Consider the following 22606-nt stretch of genomic DNA (forward strand, 5'->3'; position numbering starts at 1 on the left):
CACAAATAGATAGCACAAATATTTGGTTCCTAAAATGTTCCTTAGATTTGTCTTTCTCTCTTCTAGTTAGATAGCTGACACTTTCACTATGTGAAAATCCCCTCAACCAACTTGAAACACTGTCACTAAAATGTTCACAGGCTTTCTCTATCCCAAGTACGCTATTCTGCCTCAACGTGGCACTTGGGTGGAAACGACCATTAGAGGAAGTGGTTAGGCTAAATGAATAGCAAAACAAAACTCCTGTGGGGGTGTCCAAGGGAACGCGAGAGTGGTCCAATAGCACGGAGCGGGGTTGAAAGAGAGCTCCCACGGCCCTGTCGATAATTCATGCGCCGTTCCTCAAGAGACCGTTACATTAATGGCGAGTCCTGCGCGGCTAAGCTTGGTACAACATAGGAAAATGGCGGATGTTCCTGGTATACTCGGCCTTCGGCCATGCTTTCTAGCCCATGCGCCCGGAGTGCCAGATATATCGGAAATAGCAATGCTTTTACATAGGCATTGACTCGGATCTCTTCCAGACAGAACGTTTGTTCAAAAAGGTTGTTTTTTTTCCCGTTCCATCAGGGTTTTGTTTTTCAAACCTAGATCTAGAGCTCGAAGAGCCTTCGGCTCAGCTCTTAGACAATGACACGGATTTCTCTATCGAACGATTGAAAAGAATTTAAGGCAGTGAACAAACTAATCCTGGCTTGGAGTCCAACACCACTCAAGTCATTAGGAATGATTACTAACAGCATTGCGAACATGATCTCTTGTATTGAAGCTTGATAGAAAAATTACATTAGTACATTGAAATCAACAAATCAAATCTATTCTATGTGGGTTGTAGCGCTTAACAAGATCGACAATTTACAGAACAGACCCGGAAAAGAAAAAAAAAGAAAGGTTGTGGTGACTGTCTACTAACCTACAGTTCAATTTGAGCTCTGCAAAACCTAGCCCACCCTCTAATAGACACGTCGCGTTCACCGCTGGGAAGGTGAAGGCATGCCGAGGTCGTGTACCTGCGCACACTATGACACTCATCACTGTTCATCACTCTGCAAACAGACATCAAACCACACATAGATCTAGAGTTTCCTTCCGAAGGAGACATCGTAAGTACTCATGGTTTAGGAACAAGAATCACTATTCATGCTAGTTTAACAAGCAAGGTCACGCGTCTTTTCATTCTAGGAAGTTATTGCGGTGTAAATGTTCAAGAAAGTTCAGTTTGTAAACCGATGCTACCCTGTTGACGGTAGGGCACCCACACACATACACACACACACAAGAATCGGATGTCACTGTAGGGCACCCCCACACACACACACACACACAAGAATCGGATGTCACTGTAGGGCACCCCCCCACACACACACACACACAAGAATCGGATGTCACTGTAGGGCACACACACACACACACCCACAAGAATCGGATGTCACTGTCGTCATGTACAAAGATGTCGTCTAGTCTTCCTGAGTCAAGTTAAGGAGGTTATTGATTTACCATCGCTAGAAGGACGGGGACTGACCCACACGTTCCGATAATTACCGGACTTCTAAAGCCCCGACTTAGCCCCAAAAAGCCCCCCCCCGGGCGCCCCGTATCGCACACAAGCCCAAAGCCATTGTGGCACCGTCGAGGCAAAATAACGAGGCGCCGTTAATGCGGTATTAATGGGGCGTGGTAAATTGTGTATTGGAAACAAGGTGTAGATGAGTGTAGTGATATTCACATATATAGAGGTCAATCGTTAGGAGAGAGAAGTGATTCTCACATATATAATAACATAAAGAGGTCAATCGTTACTTGTGATATTCGACTGTTATTGAAATTTAGTTTTTAACACACACAAAAAAGGCATAAAACTTAAATATAGACTTCAAATCATTGGTGATCAATATTTCAATCTACAAATCTATCAGCTATGAACATAATTTACAAGGAAGCTACCTAGAAGAATGTGTTGGACCAACCGATCGATTTTGGTCCACAGTGCTGAAACAGAAACACCTTTCAAGTAATACAGGCTGGATGATAGGCTTGCAGATGTATCGATAGTGACATTTGATTACATGGGCCAGAATCATTTCAAGCCTGGTTGAGAAATGTGAATACACTTCTAGCCAGCGGCTAGTCCTTGCGGGGAGCAGTGCAGGACAGGACGAAAAAAAAAAGTTAAAGAGTGACAAAACAAACCTTAGAGAAATAAGAATCCTGATGTTTTGGGGGCCTACACTAACAGTTTCACACACGATACTACAAACAGAAAATAAGATGTTGTAGAGGCCATCCATATGGGGGCTCTCGTGATAGTAGCCTAGTGGTCGAGTTTCTTTCCACAGGGGCTATCAGGAAAAGAAAAACCATGGGCGTGCCATTAAAAACGTGTAGTCCAGTAGTACAAATACAACTGATAACCTGGACTAGTCAACAGTAGCTCCAGCTGAGACTTGCATTGGAAACGCTCCTATGAGGTCCAGCAGTCAGATATTTGTCTGGTCTACCCATCAGTACTCCACCTATCTTCCAACTACCGAATTAACAAACATGGCAGTATTGATTACTTCGTAACCGTCATATCGAGTTAACAACTTTTAGTTACACAAAGAAAAAAAAAAGCCGGTATCAATGCGGTGACCATGTGATATTGCTACAGTATACTAACAAAGCCTCCATTATTGATTCATTGTTATGAGAAACACTTTTGAAGAAAAAAAAAGAATAGATTGGAATATGAAGAAAACGTGCATTCAAAGAACAAGGCAGAATAGCTACATCAAGTCGATACCAGTATCGATATTGTACTAAAACAATAGCTACATCAGGTCGAAACCAGTATCGATATTGTACTAAAACAATTGCTACATCAGGTCGAAACCAGTATCGATATTGTACTAAAACAATAGCTACATCAAGTAGAAGCAGATATCGATATTGTACTAAAACAATAGCTACATCAAGTAGAAGCAGATATCGATATTGTGCTAAAACAATAGCTACATCAAGTACTAAAACAATAGCTATATCAGGTCGAAACAGGTATCGATGTTGTACCAAAACTAAGCTACATTTTCTGCATTTTCATCTTTTTCCTGGTACTGTTCCGTAAGGTCGTAGTGAGTCCTAAGGAACTTGTGATGTGGCCATAAACTTTTGTGGTACTGTTCCGTAAGGTCGTTGTGAGTCCTAAGAACCTTGTGATGTGGCCATCAAGTTTTGTGGTAATGTTCCGTAAGGTCGTTGTGAGTCCTAAGGACATTGGGATGTGGCCATCAAGTTTTGTGGAACTGTTCCGTAAGGTCGTTGTGAGTCCTAAGGACATTGGGATGTGGCCATCAAGTTTTGTGGTAATGTTCCGTAAGGTCGTTGTGAGTCCTAAGGACATTGGGATGTGGCCATCAAGTTTTGTGGAACTGTTCCGTAAGGTCGTTGTGAGTCCTAAGGACATTGGGATGTGGCCATCAAGTTTTGTGGAACTGTTCCGTAAGGTCGTTGTGAGTCCTAAGGACCTTGTGATGTGGCCATCAAGTTTTGTGGAACTGTTCCGTAAGGTCGTTGTGTGTCCTAAGGACATTGGGATGTGGCCATCAAGTTTTGTGGTAGTGTTCCGTAAGGTCGTTGTGAGTCCTAAGGACATTGGGATGTGGCCATCAAGTTTTGTGGAACTGTTCCGTAAGGTCGTTGTGAGTCCTAAGGACATTGGGATGTGGCCATCAAGTTTGGGTTTCCGTTTTTTTTACAATGATCAGCGTCTAATCGTGAGGCCCAATGGCGGCCATTGTGATCATGTTTTGTGATGCGGTCTTAGTTGGTGATACCCTGTATCGTGCATCTCAATTCGATTGCTAGGATTTAAATTTCTAAATTAAAGTCAAATTCTGCAGTTAGAATCCAAAATTCGCAAGCATACAAGAATGTGGCCTTGACCAAGGAGCGCATTAGTCTGATTTTAGTGTCGAGGGCTAGGACTTTGTCTTTGCATATTGTTTAGAGCTTTGAGGTGTTTAAAACTTCTGACACTTGCCAACTTTTGGCCTCCTATACTAATGCCCATTTTAGGCCTATTGGCTATTGGTGAACTGCTTGAGCCTGTGTGAACTGCAGTATATGTTTTACTTTTCTTTTACCACAGTGTGTATGGTGTTTACAATTATTCTCACGACAGTGCACCCAGCACGGCGCCATAATGTTCTGTTGGCTTTGGTTTCTCGCGAGGCAAAGCTTATATTGAAACCTATCAGTGATGCTTGGACAAATATCATTGAAACGTTTTCTTTGCCCACCTTTCCATTGGTCAGCGGGAGTCTTCCATTCTGCAGAGCCAAGCTCAGACTTCATCAAGGCTCGCTCTGTATACAACTTCTAAGTCGTGTACTTTATTCTGTCTTTCAATACTTTTTTTTTTTCTAAGGCTGGTCATGTGAAAGTGATTTAGCATGCTGTCCACTGCATAGGGGTAAAAAGGAATGTCCTAATGATTGAACTCTAACTTTACTCTTTAGGATATTTTGACTATTGCATTAGCAATAAGTAAGTCTATTTCATTGTCCTGTCGGTTTTGTATGATATTTGGATTAAAGTAGTTTTTTTCTGGTACTGGCTACTACAGGACAAGGCTTTTTACCAAGCTTCTATCATGTCCCTCCTTCTGTCTGGTCAACGTATTGTACACGTTATTTTCTACTTCTCACTTTTTGGATCAAATTGAAACTGCAAAACTATTCAGTGTCGATGACAACAAATGAATCCATCGAAAATTAGTTAGTCAATTAGTCGTAATTAATTTTGTTGTATACATAAAATGTACTAAGCTAAGGTGCGACAGACAGTCATTCGCTAACAATTTTAAACTAATTCCATCATGGAAGCTCGAGTCCAGACTGGGGAAGTTGTTTTTTTTTTTAATAGCTTTTGACAAGGCGGCACGGAAACCTTCTCCCAGATCCAATCCACTGACTGGACCGTAGGGCACTGACTGGACCGTAGGGCACTGACTGGTCGACTGACTGGACCGTAGGGCACTGACTGGTCCACTGACTGGACTGTAGGGCACTGACTAGTCCACTGACTGGACCGTAGGGCACTGACTGGTCCACTGACTGGATCGTAGGGCACTGACTGGTCCACTGACTGGACCGTAGGGCACTGACTGGTCCACTGGCTGGACCGTAGGGCACTGGCTGGACCGTATGGCACTGACTGGACCGTAGTGCACTGACTGGACCGTAGGGCACTAACTGGTCCACTGACTGGACCGTAGGGCAGTGAGCATGATGGAAGTATGAAAGTTGCCACGAAACAATAATAATCAATAAAATATTTCCAATTGCACACGTTTATTATTGTTAGTCTAAAAAGTCTAAACTAAAGATCTATTAACAATCAATTACACGATTGATTCAAATTAATGGATGCGATTTCACTCTATGTAAGCGAGGTTAATTTTTTTTTTTAATATTTCACAAGTTTATGAATGTATAGAGGGTGTGCCTAATTATGTACTTTCGCTTGAGAAATTAAGACTACGCTGCAGTTATGTTTTGAAACAATCATTTTAGGCGCAATCGTTAGCTAGTATTAAATAACTAATGTACTCTCTAATTAAAGGACTATCAGACGACTGGAGTACAATACATGGTCATTAAATCTTGGAGACAATCATCATTGCAGCGGGGGACAAAAATAAACATAGACGATTTCTCGCTCAGGAAATCCACTAGTTTCGAATTTTAGAAAAAAAATCTTGATTCCAGACTCATTTGTTCTCATGCGACGGAAGCCGAGATAAACAGAGATTGTTAGGTTACATCACCACACACAGAAACACAGACACGCAAGTGTGTCACTTCAAACAGACATATTTGCTCTAGGAAAATTACGTTCCCAATGTTTGTTTATTTATTGCTGTATTCTGGGTTGATCTTGGGAATTTCCCTGCCAGCGGTTGTTTTTTTTTTTTTTTTTTTGTTATTTTTGTGTGTCCTTCTTCCTCACTGAGCAATGGGTTTGGTTGAACAGAGATTTGGGAGGGGGGGTGTAAGGAAGCAATCGGATCAAGGGATCACAACTGTACAGAAAGACCAAATGAGCATATGTTGATAAGAGTAGGCAATTCATTCAGGAATTAGAGAAAAAAAAAACACTCAAGAAGAGACAGCAGAAAGTGCAGACTGTAACGGAGAAGAAGAGAAGAATTTCAACTTGGTAGAAGAGACAAATTATAAGGGGATTGGGGGGGGGGGGAGATAGAGAGAAAAGATGTGATTGAGTAAGACAAACTGTAAGAAAGAGGGAGAGAAAGAAAGGCAGACTGTATATAAGTGAGAGCGACAGACTAGAACTAACTGTGACAAACTGTATATAAGTGAGAGCGACAGACTAGAACTAAATGGTGACAAACTGTATATAAGTGAGAGCGACAGACTAGAACTAAATGTGACAAACTGTATATAAGTGAGAGCGACAGACTAGAACTAAATTGTGACAAACTGTATATAAGTGAGAGCGACTGACTAGAACTAACTGTGACAAACTGTATATAAGTGAGAGCGACTGACTAGAACTAACTGTGACAAACTGTATATAAGTGAGAGCGACAGACTAGAACAAAATGTGACAAACTGAAACAGACTTAGACAAAAACAGTGACAGAATGAAATGAGACCAGAATATAATCGGAAAAAGAAATGTGTTCTAGAGTTGTTTTACATTATGGTTGTCCCTTCTGCCTCTTCTACTCTATAATGTTTGTGTATTCTAGTCTATATAATGTTTGTGTATTCTAGTCTATATAATGTTTTTGTATTCTAGTCTATATGTTTGTGTATTCTAGTCTATATAATGTTTTTGTATTCTAGTCTATATAATGTTTGTGTATTCTAGTCTATATAATGTTTTTGTATTCTAGTCTATATAATGTTTGTGTATTCTAGTCTATATAATGTTTTTGTATTCTAGTCTATATGTTTGTGTATTCTAGTCTATATAATGTTTGTGTATTCTAGTCTATATGTTTGTGTATTCTAGTCTATATAATGTTTGCGCATTCCAGTCTATATAATGTTTGTGTATTCTAGTCTATATAATGTTTTTGTATTCTAGTCTATATAATGTTTGTGCATTTCAGTCTATATAATTTTTGTGTACTCTAGTCTATATGTTTGTGTACTCCATTCTATATAATGTTTGAGTTTTCTAGTCATTCAATGTGACATTTCCGTGGCTAAAGTTTAGATCAGATGTTTCACTTGTTCAAGGTTCACAGTCCTTCTGTCCAACATGAAAGGTAGCGAATAAAATCCGATTCTCGTCACCCAAAAACCTCCTCTGGTCGTTTAAAAAAAATCTTCCTAAAATAACCAGGAAGAATAAGGGAGGCCAGCGAAACAAACGCGGTTTAAAAAAAAAAACATTAGTGCTAAATTGAAATATTTCAGTTGGGAGGGGGAGATAAAATAGTAGGAGACAGACAGAGAGACAGTGGTGGTAACAAGAGTCTAATTGCGACCAAAACGTTGTCAGCGGTTTTATAAGTTTGTCCACTTCCCTCCGAGATCAGTTTCTAGTTTCAATGGTTGATCCCTTAATCAACGTAATTAGAAATAAACCCTATAAGATTATCTGTTTCTAGTTTCAATGGTTGATCCCTTAATGAACGTAAGCAGAAATAAACCCTATAATATTGTCAGTTTCTAGTTTCAATGGTTGATCCCTTAATGAACGCAAGCAGAAATAAACCCTATAAGACTATCAGTTTCTAGTTTCAATGGTTCATCCCTTAATGAACGTAAGCAGAAATAAACGCTATAAGACTATGTCTGCGTAACATAGACTCAGGCGGAGAAAACTTCAATTGTAGATTTCTGATAGATCAAAGCAGATCCATTTCTCACAGGTTGACAAACTTCTCGCGGGCTTCATTAGATATCATTTATTTTTAGTATTTTGAGAAATGAATCAAATCTATCTTCAATCTTTCCAATCCCCCACCACCCCCGACACACACAAAAAGGTTTGGGAAGAGGACAGTGTGTGTGGGGGGGGGGGGGTCTTGGATGGACAACACAAGATTGTCTCCCTTTCCATGTTACCATGATTTTTCCTCTTTGTAGCAGTGCAAGGATGAGAAATGTGATGGTAGTAAGAGTTGACTCAGTTCTGCTGTTATCAGGACATTAATTCATAGACTTTTGTATGGAGGTGTCAGTTGCACCAACAGAACTTTGATCCAATAGAAAGCAGAGATTCAAATGTGGTACATCTCGGTTTCGTCTTGACAGCCTACACACAAACATTGAAGTGTTATCCCATTTTGTTTTCCTGCTTTAAAAAAAAAAATAACTTAGCTAGCCTGTTGACCCTCCGTAATATAACAAGCGGCTTAGACCGAGACCTAGCGTAATAGAAGGCCTGAATACTTATCTGCAACGTCGCAGGCACTGGAGATCAATAGCTCGTTGTCACGTCGTACAGACTTGTGACGATATATTGGTCTCCACTGCCCACAGGTTGCAACGTCGCAGGTCAGTATTGGGGCCTTCGAATGGTTTCGCTTAGACACACGAAACACCAGAATACGATGATGGCATCCCCCCCTTCCAGTCGACCCCCATTTTTTTTTGTTAACTTTAAATCTCATTTAGATGATAGAAAAATAGTTTCTACTCCTGTGAATAAATACAAATAGAAAACAAAAATCAGGGTGAATTATTTATTTACATGATGTAAACTGTATCACAGCTTTCAATGAAGAATTTAAAACGAAGTAACATCATTCCGCTCAAATAAAACTTTAGAGATTTTACATTCTTTTCTGTGGAGAAAATGTAGATCTACATAAGTTTGCATTTCTTTTCTTCTGTTCAAGTCAAAAATGTCTAACAAATGTGTGCTAGAGGCTCATGTTCTGGTCCAACTTGCCCAATGAAATGATACTCAAACTTCGCTACCAAACGTTTGCTTTTTTTTACATCTGGGTTTATCTCAACACAACATCTCGTTAAAAAAAAACTCAGTCATACGAGCATGGTACATTATTAAACTTCCGTCAGCTTCGTCTCTGAAACACTGTGTTCACTCGCTTCGTTTGCTTCGGGACTAACACAATCATGTTGTCATTTCAGTGCCAGAGCACCGCATACACCGAGCTAGTCACGTGATCTCTGCATCATGCACGTGGAATGGTGTCATTGCGTCACCGAGCTTCAATCAATGATGACAATGCAAATTAAGCATTGACAGCAAGAACAAAATAGCAATGCTTTTAGTTGGAAGACAAACTAAATGCACTATGTCAAAAGAAAGACAAAAATAAATGTACACAGCAACTTCATTTGATGAGACTATTTCTAAATTACAGGAATCAAGTCGGGGCACGTTCTCAAGCCTTTCATTATTGATACGGAAATGGACACAAGCATTTGTATCAAATCTTTGAAGCTGTACGCCGCGACCGGACAAAGTAGGATAGGACTACTGCATAATAAATTTCAAATGTGCTAGAAATGTGGAAATATAGTCTGAGCAAAATGTGCTGCTGTTATTGTACTTTAAAGAGGTACAGAATAGATACATACTATTAGTTGTTGATGAGTTTGTTTGTCACAAGGTTTAATATGTACGTTAGACTAGTTAGTAGGCCTACTTGCCAATACTTCGTACACCACGCCCCTGGAAATCTATTCGTATACCACGCCCCTGGAAATCTATTCGTACACCACGCCCCTGGAAACCTATTTTACTGGAGAAATATGGAAGGACTAACGATTGAAAGTGAAAAGATGCGACACTGAAGTGTTTTTCACGTTTGGACGAGGTGACACCTCATGCTTGAAGTCAAAGAAATGAAGCATGTCTCAGCAACAAGAAAAAACGTCACATGATCGCACGAGGAGAGTAGAAGGGGTTGGCTAGAGCTTGTGGACGCAACAAAGGCTATAGTGTTTGGATTGGGTTTGTTCCTCAAACATTTAGAAATTGGAAACGAAATTGGTTTTGATCTTATGTCTAATTCAGTTTGTTTTATATAACATTCCGTTTTCAACCCTGTCATATAAGTTCTAGAAATGTTTGTCAAAATGTTGACATGTTCCTTCAGAGTTGAAGATAATCGACTTCCTAGTCCAAACCTCCCGCAGGACGGCAGTGGACGGCAGCGAACCCTGGTCCATCGGAACAACGGAACGACAGTCCAGAAGGCAATCATGGCATATCTGGTTATTAGAATATACAAGCTTGTCTTATGGAAAATAATAACTAAAGTAACAATAGTTCTTTGAAGAGGAAAAAAACAATCACTCCTTATACTTTTTAAATATTTCTTCAAAAGTATCTAAAAATAAAGTATGGATGGTATTAGTTCAATAAAATCAATCAACAACAGACTTAAGATTCATTATTTAGCTCTAACACTTAGACCTGTTGGAAGAAGGTGAAAGAAAGTGCAATCATAACATTGACAAAACTTTATTTTCTTGATAATTGATTATTTGTCACAAAAATAAATAATGAATTGACAAATCTTTAAAATATGCAAATGTTATCATTTTAGTTTGAATGGAATTACCTACCACCAATGCTATGTATGTATGACCTGGAATCAGATGCCAACCTTTACTTACTAGTAATGACACTCTTAACAATTAGGGCTAAAGGGGGGGGGGGTGAAAGTGGACAGTTGACCAGACCATAAAATTAGATTAATTTATTATTTGGACATTTACTTCAAGGAATAATACATATTATTATATATTCATATGTACAGGTATTCTTTGCAATGAAATCATACAGCATAATTTTAATCACTGACAAAACTAAACTTAATTAATTTTTTTTTAACGAAAGTGATTTATAATTATTTTTAGATATTTCGGATTTTTAAAATATGATACAGAAAAATAAAAAGATTACTAATGAATGAATGTTTAGATCATAGGCAATCAAAGTGACTGACACGCTTAAGTCTCTCATTTAAGAGAGTATAAAATTAAGATTTAAAAAAAAAAACACCACCACCCATAACATTTAGTTCCTGGAAGTTTCTTTTGCTGTGAGGCAGTCGATGTAGACATTTACACTTTTTAAATTAAAAGGATGGTATAAATGCACAAAATATATCTTCACCATAACTTGAACCCCACTCTTCAAAGGGAATCTTGTCACTGCTCACAGATAGTAGCTATCTTGAATGTGCAGATTTAAATTGACAATCATACACTATATACTTAGGGTGTCCGGTCATATCATCCCTGGTCACTATAGCCACAATTAAATATTTTTTTCTCAGTCATTGTTTAATGGTGCAGTTATTGTAAGGCTTTGACTTTAAGCAATCCTTTCATCCAATATATATAAATTTATTTTATTTATAATGCTAGTTGATATTTTTGACATGTTCTTATAATGTTTATAGTGTTCACCCTACCATCTACATTCTTATGAGGACATCTAATAAATATGTCAAATAGTTGTAAACTACTAGAGATTTATTGTAAAGCTAAGTATGTTCTATTGCTTCTACTTGATATAGAGGATGTCAATATTATCCTGTGCCTACTGCATGTCACTAAAGGCCAAGGTGTGGTGAAAGTAGTGGAAATATATTAAGGGATAAGAACAATAAATAATTATGTTCTAGCTGCTGATTACTAATCATTAAAAGTCAAGGTGTGATAGAAGGATACTCAGTTGCACAAGGCATCAGTTCTACAAGCTAGCACAGCACTGAGCAACATCCAAAGAAGAAATATGCAACACTGGTCAAGAGAATTACAAACAATGTATAGTGATACCCATCTTACTGATTTACATTAACACACAAAACAATTTTGACATTAGATCCATATCTATAGATGATGAAGAGGTAACCATTTTTATTGGATTAGAAACTAATTTAGCTTTTTTATGTATTATTAGAAATTAATTTAACATATATTTTTAAAAAATAAATCTCACAATGAAAATAGGTTATTTTTTTTACATGCAATGGCAGACTAATCAAATGAATTTTTTTTTCTTTAAAAGCTTTTAAATCGATCCTGACAAATTTCACATTAAAGATATTGACTTAGCAAACAAAAAGGCTATATATCTGTAGTGATAGCATTTAGACAGTATAAAAAAAATTGAAAGAGTTAGTTATGTTTTTGCAATAAATCAACTCTTACATTTTACTAAGAACAATAGGTGTGTATATGCCTGTACAATATTTGTAACCCTATAACATACAAAATTAACTGATTATAATACTGTCTGTTCACAAGATACAATAGTTTCAGTAGTGTCACCAATATGAGCGTAAACAAATTTGACAAGGAGACAACCAAAAAGGTAAACAAGTTTTCATTTTCATAACTAAAATAGTTTTTATGGAGAAAATAAGTCCATCAGGCAGTGAAGTGTTAAGAAATTTCTGAGCCTGCTTCTGTTTTATTATTTCCAACAAATGCCTTTTATAAACATTTTATATACATTTCTTTACACTTTAACCTTATTTAAAACTGAATGAATCATTAATTGACCCACAAAACTGAAATTGCTGTATAGAACAGGGTACTAATGACAAATATTGAAAATACAACATTGTTATAATATAAAATACATATTCAGTGAAATTTATTAAATTTATGCTGAAATATTAGAATGAAAAACTCAGAAAACTTTCCTTAATAAATCTGGTAAACAGAGATAACACAGTGTGGTGATTGGGATGTAAACATAAGGAAAACAAAATACTCTCCACTCATGCATCACACCTATTCTAGTCTTGTAGTCTTAGGTCTACACTTAAGTAGGCCAAGTACTCCAGAGCTAAAATCTTAGTAATATACATGTTTCAATTGTGTAAGAAGTCAAAGAATATTTCATTTTAGATTCATATTTTTAATTACATCTGAAGCTATATTTAATAAATAGCTGGGGGGGAAGGGGAGAAGGTTAAGTTAAGTTAATGTTGTTAAGTACTGAGAAAGACATTGGATGTGCAAATTATGAGATCTACTTTATTTAGATCAATGCCACCTTTCGAACTACAATTTTTCTTATATAAATCTTATATATTCAAAAGAGAAGATAATTACTTCCTATGAATTTCATGTGTCAACCAATTCATGCATGTTGCTCAGTAATTAAAACTCAGTTAAGTCATTTTGTTTTCCTGGATTATTCAGGCAACCTATGCCATGCTCTAACAGCACTACAAAAGATGGAGCATTAATAAATTATAATATAAGAATTTGTCCAAGAAAATAGACATGGCTATGGGCATTCGTAGACCAGTACATAAAAAAATATGTGCTTTAAAAAAAAAAGCTTATCTAAGGGGAAGAACTCCATGTTTACATCCGTATATCTAAGAACACTTGATCTAGAATCTAATCCTAAGATAAAGCCCTTTAAAAATGTGTATTATCAGGACCAGGCCTTTTGTCTATTTTCTTTACTTAATATTACTGGTCATCTTATCTTATAGATTACAGATATTACTTCAAAAGAGAAGAAATTCCTTAAACTTAAGTGACTTAAACTCTGCAAAGTCGTCGGTTTTCCTGGCTGATCTGTGATACATCCAGAAGATAGAGGATTAGAGTTTAGACTAGTTTAGAGCTCTCTCGCTCTAGATCTAATTCTAATAAATGTAATATTATTTAATATATATATACATATATATATATATAAAATATATATATATATATATTGTAATTACTTAACAAGCAAAAAATGAAAGTCTAGCTAGCAAAATATAATATAATATAGTCAATATTTGACAATATAGATTATAGATATCTATAAAACTATTTAAATTTAATGAAAAGATCATAATAATATTAATAAGCTACTAATGAGAAGACTCGCAATTTAATCTAACAGTCTACACTTACAATATTATCATGATTATATATAATGGTGACAACATTTAATCAACAAATGAACATACCAGGTAAAGCACTGTGTCAACAACATCCTTATTTGATGCTTGTTGTAGCTCTATCAAGCCGATAAGTAATCCAAATTTTAGCTCGTCATTGCCTTTTAACTTTAGAATCCCTTCCACGGTTTTTACATCCTCGACTCCCTCTCCATTGGGAGTTGAAGACATTTTGGAATATAAAACACTATCACTGATTGCTGTGTAAGCCAAATAGAATAACTTGACACATTAGCAACAGTCGGTTTTGCAAGCTTTCATTGGCTTTGCTATACGCCGACAAACGTAACTGCGCTATGACTTCCGTGTTTTTGGGGCACAAAACAAAACGAATAATTGATTGGAAGATTATTGTTAAAAATTGATATCGAACTTTTAATACAAATGCAATAATAATTTGAATGTTTTTCTAGTTTTCTGAAGTGCTAAGCTTTTTTTAATTATCAAATATCGGTTTTGTTTAACTAGATTAGATGTAGATATAGAGTTACTACACTAAACCCTTATAGAGTCTAGCTCTAACTCTAGTATAAGACCTGTTTGCTTGTGATTAATCAATAAAAGTTCATCCAATGTACGAAACAGAACTTGGCCCGTCATAATGTCTGGTATTAACCCTTTTTTAAAAATAAGATTTATAATATATTCTCGAGATCTGAATGTTGTCAATACTTGTTTACGACAAGTAATATAATCTACGTAAGTGGATGGCGTGAACAGTTTTCTTTTTTTGAATGCCCATTCACAGATTCGAAAGCAATTTGCAGATCAAGTAACTTTTACTAAAAATGTAGATCTATATGAGTGTTTCAAATTCTCATATCACTAATGTAGATTTAAAATCCAAATTTTACGTTAAAGGTTGTGGTTTAAATTCAAAAGATTAAATCCAGGAATAGAGAACGTAGGCGTACGTAGAAATGGATTTGCAACATGTGGCCCAGAGGAAAAGCGGAGAAAATAATGTGTAGCTAACAAAATTAATTTAAGATTTTTTTTTACATATCGCGAAGTCAAGTAGGCTTACCGGTTGTACAGCGTTTCTCAAACTGCGTGGCTGGCAGAGGGTGCGACGTTCTGGCAAGGTGGTTCAAATGTTGCTTTTTGAACAAAACAAATCAGTTGGCTATTAGCATTGTTTTCGTTAATCCTTTTATAATAAACAAAAAATAAATAAAACGCATGTATTATTAACGTTTAAAAAAAAAAGAAATTGGGTGACGTTCATCGTTTCATTTTCTAAGCAGTAGTGTAGGCTATATCCTTCCATACTGTTTTTCTTTTTTTTTTAAAGAGACGTTTGCAACAAGATGTAGGGTATTCAAAGTAATCTTTTGAAGAATTTCAATATGTCGTCGCCATGGGCATAGCAGGAGGGCGGGGGTTTGGGGCTCCAGGTGGGTGGAATTTTGTAACTGTTGCTTTGCTTTAAATTTAAAAAAAAAAGAGGGCCGGTAGATTTTAATGTTGGTTTGTTGAACCATCACTTTCTCAAAGGGGTGTAAAATCCTCTTTAATAAAAAAAAAACCAAAGCAAACAACATTCACCAGATTCCTGAGCATAACCAACTGGGGGTTTTGAGTTTAAAATTTCCCTCTTCAATAAAAAAAAAAACTAAAGAAAACTTAAGTTACCAAATTCCTTGAGTTTAAACCCCTTCCAGAGGGTTTTAAGCTCAAACCCCGTTCCAGGGGGTTTTGAGGTTAAACACCCCTTTTCAATTATAAAAAAACAACTAAATCGAACTATAGTCACCAAATTCTAGCCAAATGGGGGTTTTAGTTTAACAATCACTAGGGGGTTGAAGTTAAAATCTCCTCTGATAAAAACTAAAGCAAATCTACAATCACTACTTCCATATAATAAGGGGATGCGGCTCTTTGTTGGATGAAAGAGTTGTAATAAAAAAGGGGGGGGCAATAAAATTAGAGAGCTAGAAAATTGTGCTGGCGGTGGGGGAGCGTTGTAAAGGCTGATGTGATACCTGTGCTATGTTACTGTTGAAATAATTGGTATTTAAGTTCATTAATAAAATGAGCCTCATTACAATGCCACCCCACTGCTGACACAGTTTTCTAGCAATCATTCGAACGACCTGCAAACCACTACTATGGAGTATGCACAAACAGCCCTTAGGCCCATCGGTTGTAGCCCTCCGTCTCCCTGCACTAAAATGCCCCTTCACATATACACACAATATTTCCAAAGAACACCCCCCACCTTTTTCCCGTGGAACAGTTTGACAGAATAAACAAAACACTATTCGCAACTTATTATAGTCCACACTTTACATATTTATTTTTATTTTGCCAGTCCTGAATGTAGGTCTAGAGATGCAACTTATTGAGAAAAGCACATCTTCACAAACGTATTATACCCCCCTTCTCCACCCCACCCACCCCAGCCCAAAAAACACACATTCACACTTTTAATAGCCCCCTATATTCACTGTTACAATTTTTAGGACTTTTTCTTTAGAAATGTTCTGTTTTCACAGTAAATAAATAAATGTCTGTGGACAATTAAACATAACAATTAATAAAAAGAGACCTCGTGTTGATATAAGTAGACATTGACACTATCATTTTATTACGTCACATCCTTTGATGAAGTATTTTCTCACAGAAACATCCACAACAAACAATTACGTAGTATAAAAATATTAGCATTATTGTGTTCTTTGTAAAAACACATTTAATAATCACACTGATCTAAGGATAATCCCTCACGTACGCTAAGACAATTATCTACACTGTAACTGTGGTGCTCAAAATACGGCCTGCTGGCCAGAACGGGTCCGCGAAGTGCTTCCGACCGGCCAGCCAAAACGTCGACACAAAAGTGTTGAAGAATGTATCTTTACCTAAATTAGGGCCTTCATTTGTATCGAATGTATTGGTACCAAGACCTTTACTATTTCTGAATGGAAAATCTACCAGGAAAAGTGAACGGATCTTTACTTGTGGAACGTGGATAATAAGCCAAGATGTTTGTTTATAAGGAAAGTGTGGCTGTTTAAAAAAATTCTTGATTTGAGCCGCGAATAAAAGATTGCTAAACCACAGGTACTAGATCCACAGGTTTCTAATCAAATTTCATCTAATCTAATTTCATTTCGTTTCTGTATCTTTTCGGTGATGTGGCCCGTGACACGAGTGTTGGAAAGTAATATGGCCCGCAGGACGAGTAAGGTTGGGCATCAGTGCTTTAGAATAATATTGAAGAGGGGGGTTAACTACAAAACTATCTGTAGAGGGTTAAACTCCAAGCCATCTGGAGGGGATGGATGGATCCTCCCAAAAATCCAACATAAAAGGAGGTGCTGGCATACTAATTGAATGGCCCAATGGAGAAAGTCAATTGCAATTGGTGATCTCTTAGACAGCCTTAGAGCAGAAAGGCAAGCACTGGAACTAGCAGCTACTACACTAATAAACTACCCATGTACACCAACAGCCAAATTGTCTTACTTCCAAAACAATCCTTCAAAGCCTGAAAATCTCGAATACTTCATTAAAGCAACTCAGGACAGCTCATGTAATTCTTAACACCAACTGCAAGGAAATTGTTCTCCAATGGAATCCAGCACACGTTGAATTAGAAGGCAACGAAAAAGCAGACACACTGATCAAAGATGGAAGAATGGACAAACAAATGAAAATTCCTCTCTACCAAGAAGAAATGATGAAAATAATAAAGTTTAGAATACATGAGAATAGGACCAGCTCACATCCCAATTACAAGAATAAGGACGCCTATTATAAGCTATCTCGACATGATCAACGCATACTTTTTCGACTCAGAACCGGACACAACAGAATGAGACAACATATGTTTCCGAAGCTTTAAGTCGGACGAGCGAAATCTTCCCTTGTGAAACATCACCAGAGAATGCCGATCATGTCCTTAGAAGCTTCTTACTATTTCAAGAGGCCCGAACAAGACTGCCTGATCTGGAAACCACTGCGCGATTCATCTCAGATATGGGATTACTGATCTGAACCCTCCGACATGTAAAATGAGAACGAAGAAGAAGAATCTGGCAGGGGTTTTAAACTTAAAGCTCTCCGAGGATGGGGAATTAAACTCAAAACCCCCTTGGCTACGCTTGTAGCCCCTTGTATTTTTAGTGAAATAATTAAAAGTAGGCCTACAACACTTATTAAGATTCCTTTATTGTGCAATTTATAAATCAAATTTTAAGACGTCAAGAACCAGTTTTCAATACCATCAGATCGTCATTTAGTGCAAAAGTTGATTCTGCCCCAGAGGGCATAATTCCACCGAAAGAGAAACTCCAGTCAGTACTTCCACGGGAGTCTCAAGGGTGCCAGAAGCTGTATTTCCACACTTAAAAAAACAAACAACTTTGCTCCTGTTCACACTATTTGGGTGCATATACATCTATTCTTCTCATTTTACATGTCGGAGGGTTCAGATCAGAATTGAATAATTGAACCGCGCTGTGGTTTCCAGGTCAAGCAATTCTCGGAATGGTTTTGGTTCTGTAGGAGGGTTTTGGGCCCAGAGTCTTGTTCGGTTCTCTTGATTTAGTATGCACCATTGAAGGACATAGTCAGCATTCTCTGATAATGCTCCGCAAGGGCAGGTTTCGCTCGTCCCGACATTTAACTTCCAGAACATATATTGTCTCATTCAGAGATCAAGCAATTTTTTTGTGTGGAAACCAAACAAGTATAATTACTGGTCGATTTTGACAGCTATCACAAGGGTAACAACTAGTAAGCTAGTTCCACAGTTCCCAAACATTATGCACGAGTGTATGAAGTAAAATACTGCACATTAAGTACAACTGTGTATTTGTAGGGATATTGTGATATAAAAAGATAACAGCAATTTAAAAAGCAAATCGTAAAAATTGGTTTAAAAAATTGCTAACTCTTGTAATTCCTCACCGTGGAGTGCGGGAAAAAAAAAAGAAGCGTGAATATAATACAGTGTAAATATGAATTAAAAGACATTCTACACAGTTAGCTATAGTATCTTTTTAAGTTGTATATGCACATGCGGCCCACCATTCCCAAAATTTAAAAAATGCGGCCTTCGATACAAATGGTTGTCCACCCCTGCCTTAGTCTGTTAGACCGTTGCAAGTCGGATTAGAGTTACCCCAAGTAATTTTAGCGGCGAAAAAAAAAAGAGGGGGGGGGGAGAAAAAATAGTATTCTCCCATCACTAAATAGCAGGGACGGACTTAACCACAAGAAGTCATGGAAAGATCACTCTTTTATTTCTGCAAGTCCGACTAGAGTTACCACACGTATTTTTAGCGGCGAAAAAAAGAGAAAAAGGGGGGGGGGAGAACAAGTAATCTACTCTATATTCACCCGTCACTAAATGGCAGGGCTGGACTTAACCATTGTGGGGCCCTATGCGAAACGGATTTCGCGGGGGCAAGTTTGGGTAGGGATACGGATAATAAGTGAAAATTAAGAGTTTGTATTAGAAAATAAATTCGTCTTTGCATTTTATTCATTCATTACTAGGTACAGAATTACTTTACGAGAGTGTAGCGAAGTCATACAGTATATCAAAAAAATTCTTTTTCCATCATAGATCACGCTCAATAGCAAGAATTATCAAATGTTTCAATCTATCTACGAGAATTGTTGACCTCAAGTAATTCTTCATTAGTTTGAGGCGCGAGAAGCTTCTTTCACAAATTCCACAATTACGGGTATTGCATAATGTCGTTTTTATTTTGTTTATAGTGCGTAGGATTGAATAACACCCCAAAATGACAATTTTTGTTTGTATATTTCAGGAGATTAGTAGGCTATGAGTTTTCAAAAGATTTTAATAATTTCCATATATTTCCAGGACTTTTTCGTATATTTTGCAATTTCATGAGATTTCCAGGAGGCCGCGGGAAATCTGTTACAAGTTATAAAATAGTGTAATTGAATAATTTACACATAGAATTAGCGCTGGTCCTATGAAAGTGCTGGGCCCACTGCGATCCCATAGGTAGCAGTGGCATAAGGCGGTCCTGCAAAATAGCGGCGTATGCTACGCCGTGGGTCGACTAGTTCATCTTATCCTTCTATGACTTAAATGGACAACTAATTATATACATAGTGTAGTTATAGGAGAGTGATGTGAATATACACTATCACGCATTGAGATATTGTTAAAATTATAGCTCTATTCTTTTTATTATAAAGCTTATAACAACTGTCTGGTAAAAAATGTTTTTACACGCTATTTCTCCGAAAACCAATCTCGGATCAAGTTGAAATTTTGCACAATTATTTCTTTTACCTGGCAACACAAGAATCAATTTTAAAAAATATTTTGTTAGGTATATCGAACAAGGGAAAGAAATAGTATGAAGTAAGGGTATACGCTGAATTATTTCCCTTTATAGATCGTCGCTTTAAATTAAGTTTGAAACAAACAATAGATAACTTACAATCTTCTATTGTAATAAGCACCTCACTATTATAGTAGTTAGTATGTAGGCTTGAGGAGGCTTGAGCCATGAGTTCGAATTCACCCCCCCCCCCCCAATTTATTTAAATAAATCCTTTTTTGATTACGGTATAAATTCGCCCAGTTACTCCTTTCTTTCTCCCCATCCCCCTATTTTCCAAACTAGTCCATAGAAGTATGGAGCACGCTAAAAGCATGAAATAGGGCTAAACAAAAACAATTGGTAAAAATACTTCTATTTTATTGCTGTTGGTCTAAATCTTTTACAAATTTTATTACATTACTGATCCAAACTAATTGATACAATTACACTTCGTATAAGCTTTGTTTGTTTTTTCTTAAAGTATTTTTATTGATTTCTTTTCTCTTTTACTTAGTTAGCACCAATAAAGTTTAATTTAGCGTCCTTGTGATTGTTTAGTTGATCCTAAATGTCTCCAATAGTCGGTTGATTAACTTAGCGTCCTTGTGATTGTTTTGTTGATCCTGAATGTCTCCAATAGTCGGTTGATTAATTTAGCGTCCTTGTGATTGTTTTGTTGATCCTGAATGTCTCCAATAGTCGGTTGATTAATTTAGCGTCCTTGTGATTGTTTTGTTGATCCTGAATGTCTCCAATAGTCGGTTGATTAATTTAGCGTCCTTGTCATTGTTTTGTTGATCCTGAATGTCTCCAATAGTCGGTTGATTAATTTAGCGTCCTTGTCATTGTTTTGTTGATCCTGAATGTCTCCAATAGTCGGTTGATTAATTTAGCGTCCTTGTAATTGTTTTGTTGATCCTGAATGTCTCCAATAGTCGGTTGATTAATTTAGCGTCCTTGTCATTGTTTTGTTGATCCTAAATGTCTCCAATAGTCGGTTGATTAATTTAGCGTCCTTGTCATTGTTTTGTTGATCCTAAATGTCTCCAATAGTCGGATGATTAATTTAGCGTCCTTGTGATTGTTTTGTTGATCCTGAATGTCTCCAATAGTCGGTTGATTAATTTAGCGTCCTTGTCATTGTTTTGTTGATCCTAAATGTCTCCAATAGTCGGTTGATTAATTTAGCGTCCTTGTGATTGTTTAGTTGATCCTAAATGTCTCCAAGAGCCTGATGATTAATTTAGCGTCCTTGTCATTGTTTAGTTGATCCTGAATGTCTCCAATAGCCTGTTGTTTATGCGAGATGACACTGACTGATTCACTCATCACGAAATCACTGAAACCAGGATGGCTGCCTAGTCCAGGAGTCGGCTACCTGCGGCTCGCGAACCACATGCGGCTCTTTGGATGTTAGGCTGTAGCTCTTTAGTTCAATGTGCAAATATTATTTATTTTATCCAAAAAAAAAAACATTTCAAAATCTTTCTGATTCGATTCTATCTCTCAGCTTTTCAGCGCACCCCTTCCCATGTCTTGAAATATAACCTATTTGCAGGTGGAAGATATTCTTCTGCTTTATCACTTGATATAGATGAGTCTTGTGACATAAAAGACACCGCACAAGTTTACTTTTTGTCAGGTATATGTCTTCCCAAGGTCCAAAAAGAAGAACTTCTAGGATTCTTACCGCTCTCGTGACAAACTAGAGGAGAAGATACAGCTAATTTCGTGCAAAAATACCTTGTAGTCAATATAATCAATATAAATAAAATCGTTTTTCAATAGCAACTGAGAGAGCCAGAGGTATGACAAGAAAAAAATTAAAAGGGCAACTACGATTCTTCGGAGCAAAATAAACAAAAAATTCTTACATTTCACTGCATAATACACCAAGAAGCGCTTTGTGCCCAAATATTTGCGGCCGAAATTGTTGAGGTCATGAATTTGGTAATCAAGATTGTCAAAAGCACTCTCCCATCGCAGTTTAAAGAATTCTTAACGAAATGGAGACTCGGTATTCCGACCTCATTCTTTACAATAAAGTGCGATGGCTTTCCAAAGATAAGGTTTTGAAACGTTTTTTCTTTGTGCTTGAATAAATTAAGTACATTCCTAAATGATACAGGCATTAATCACCCTGAATTAGAGAACGACAAATTGTTGCAAGCATTTACTTTATGGTGTATATAACAGTGAAATTAAATGAGCTGAATCTAAAATTGCAAGGAAAGGAAAACCCAGTCTATGTTTTGAAGAAGAATTCGTTTGTTTTGAAAAAAGTGTATTCTTTTTGCAAAAGATTTTCAGAGCGGTCAATTACTTCATTTAATTTGTAAAGCAATATTGCGATAAAACCAGTGCACCTGTT

The 22606-nt window shown here is 37.0% G+C and overlaps 1 protein-coding gene across 12 annotated transcripts in view; it reads right to left on the reverse strand.

Moving 5' to 3' along the window:
- LOC106052206 (neurobeachin-like) overlaps positions 1-14448 on the reverse strand; it is a 287257-nt gene extending 272809 nt beyond the window's left edge. For 7 of the 12 annotated variants that reach the window (XM_056037473.1, XM_056037470.1, XM_056037474.1 and 4 more), the window contains exon 1: positions 13928-14447. In XM_056037473.1, the coding sequence (XP_055893448.1) occupies positions 13928-14089 (162 nt within the window). In that variant the 5' untranslated portion in view covers positions 14090-14447. Of the gene's footprint in view, positions 1-13927 lie in introns of all 12 variants that reach the window. The other 5 variants (XM_056037466.1, XM_056037464.1, XM_056037462.1 and 2 more) reach the window with 2 other exon arrangements.
- Positions 14449-22606: the final 8158 nt, after the last annotated feature.

The sequence above is a fragment of the Biomphalaria glabrata genome, chromosome 8 (assembly GCF_947242115.1).
Source record: "Biomphalaria glabrata chromosome 8, xgBioGlab47.1, whole genome shotgun sequence".
NCBI classification, from domain to species: domain Eukaryota; kingdom Metazoa; phylum Mollusca; class Gastropoda; family Planorbidae; genus Biomphalaria; species Biomphalaria glabrata.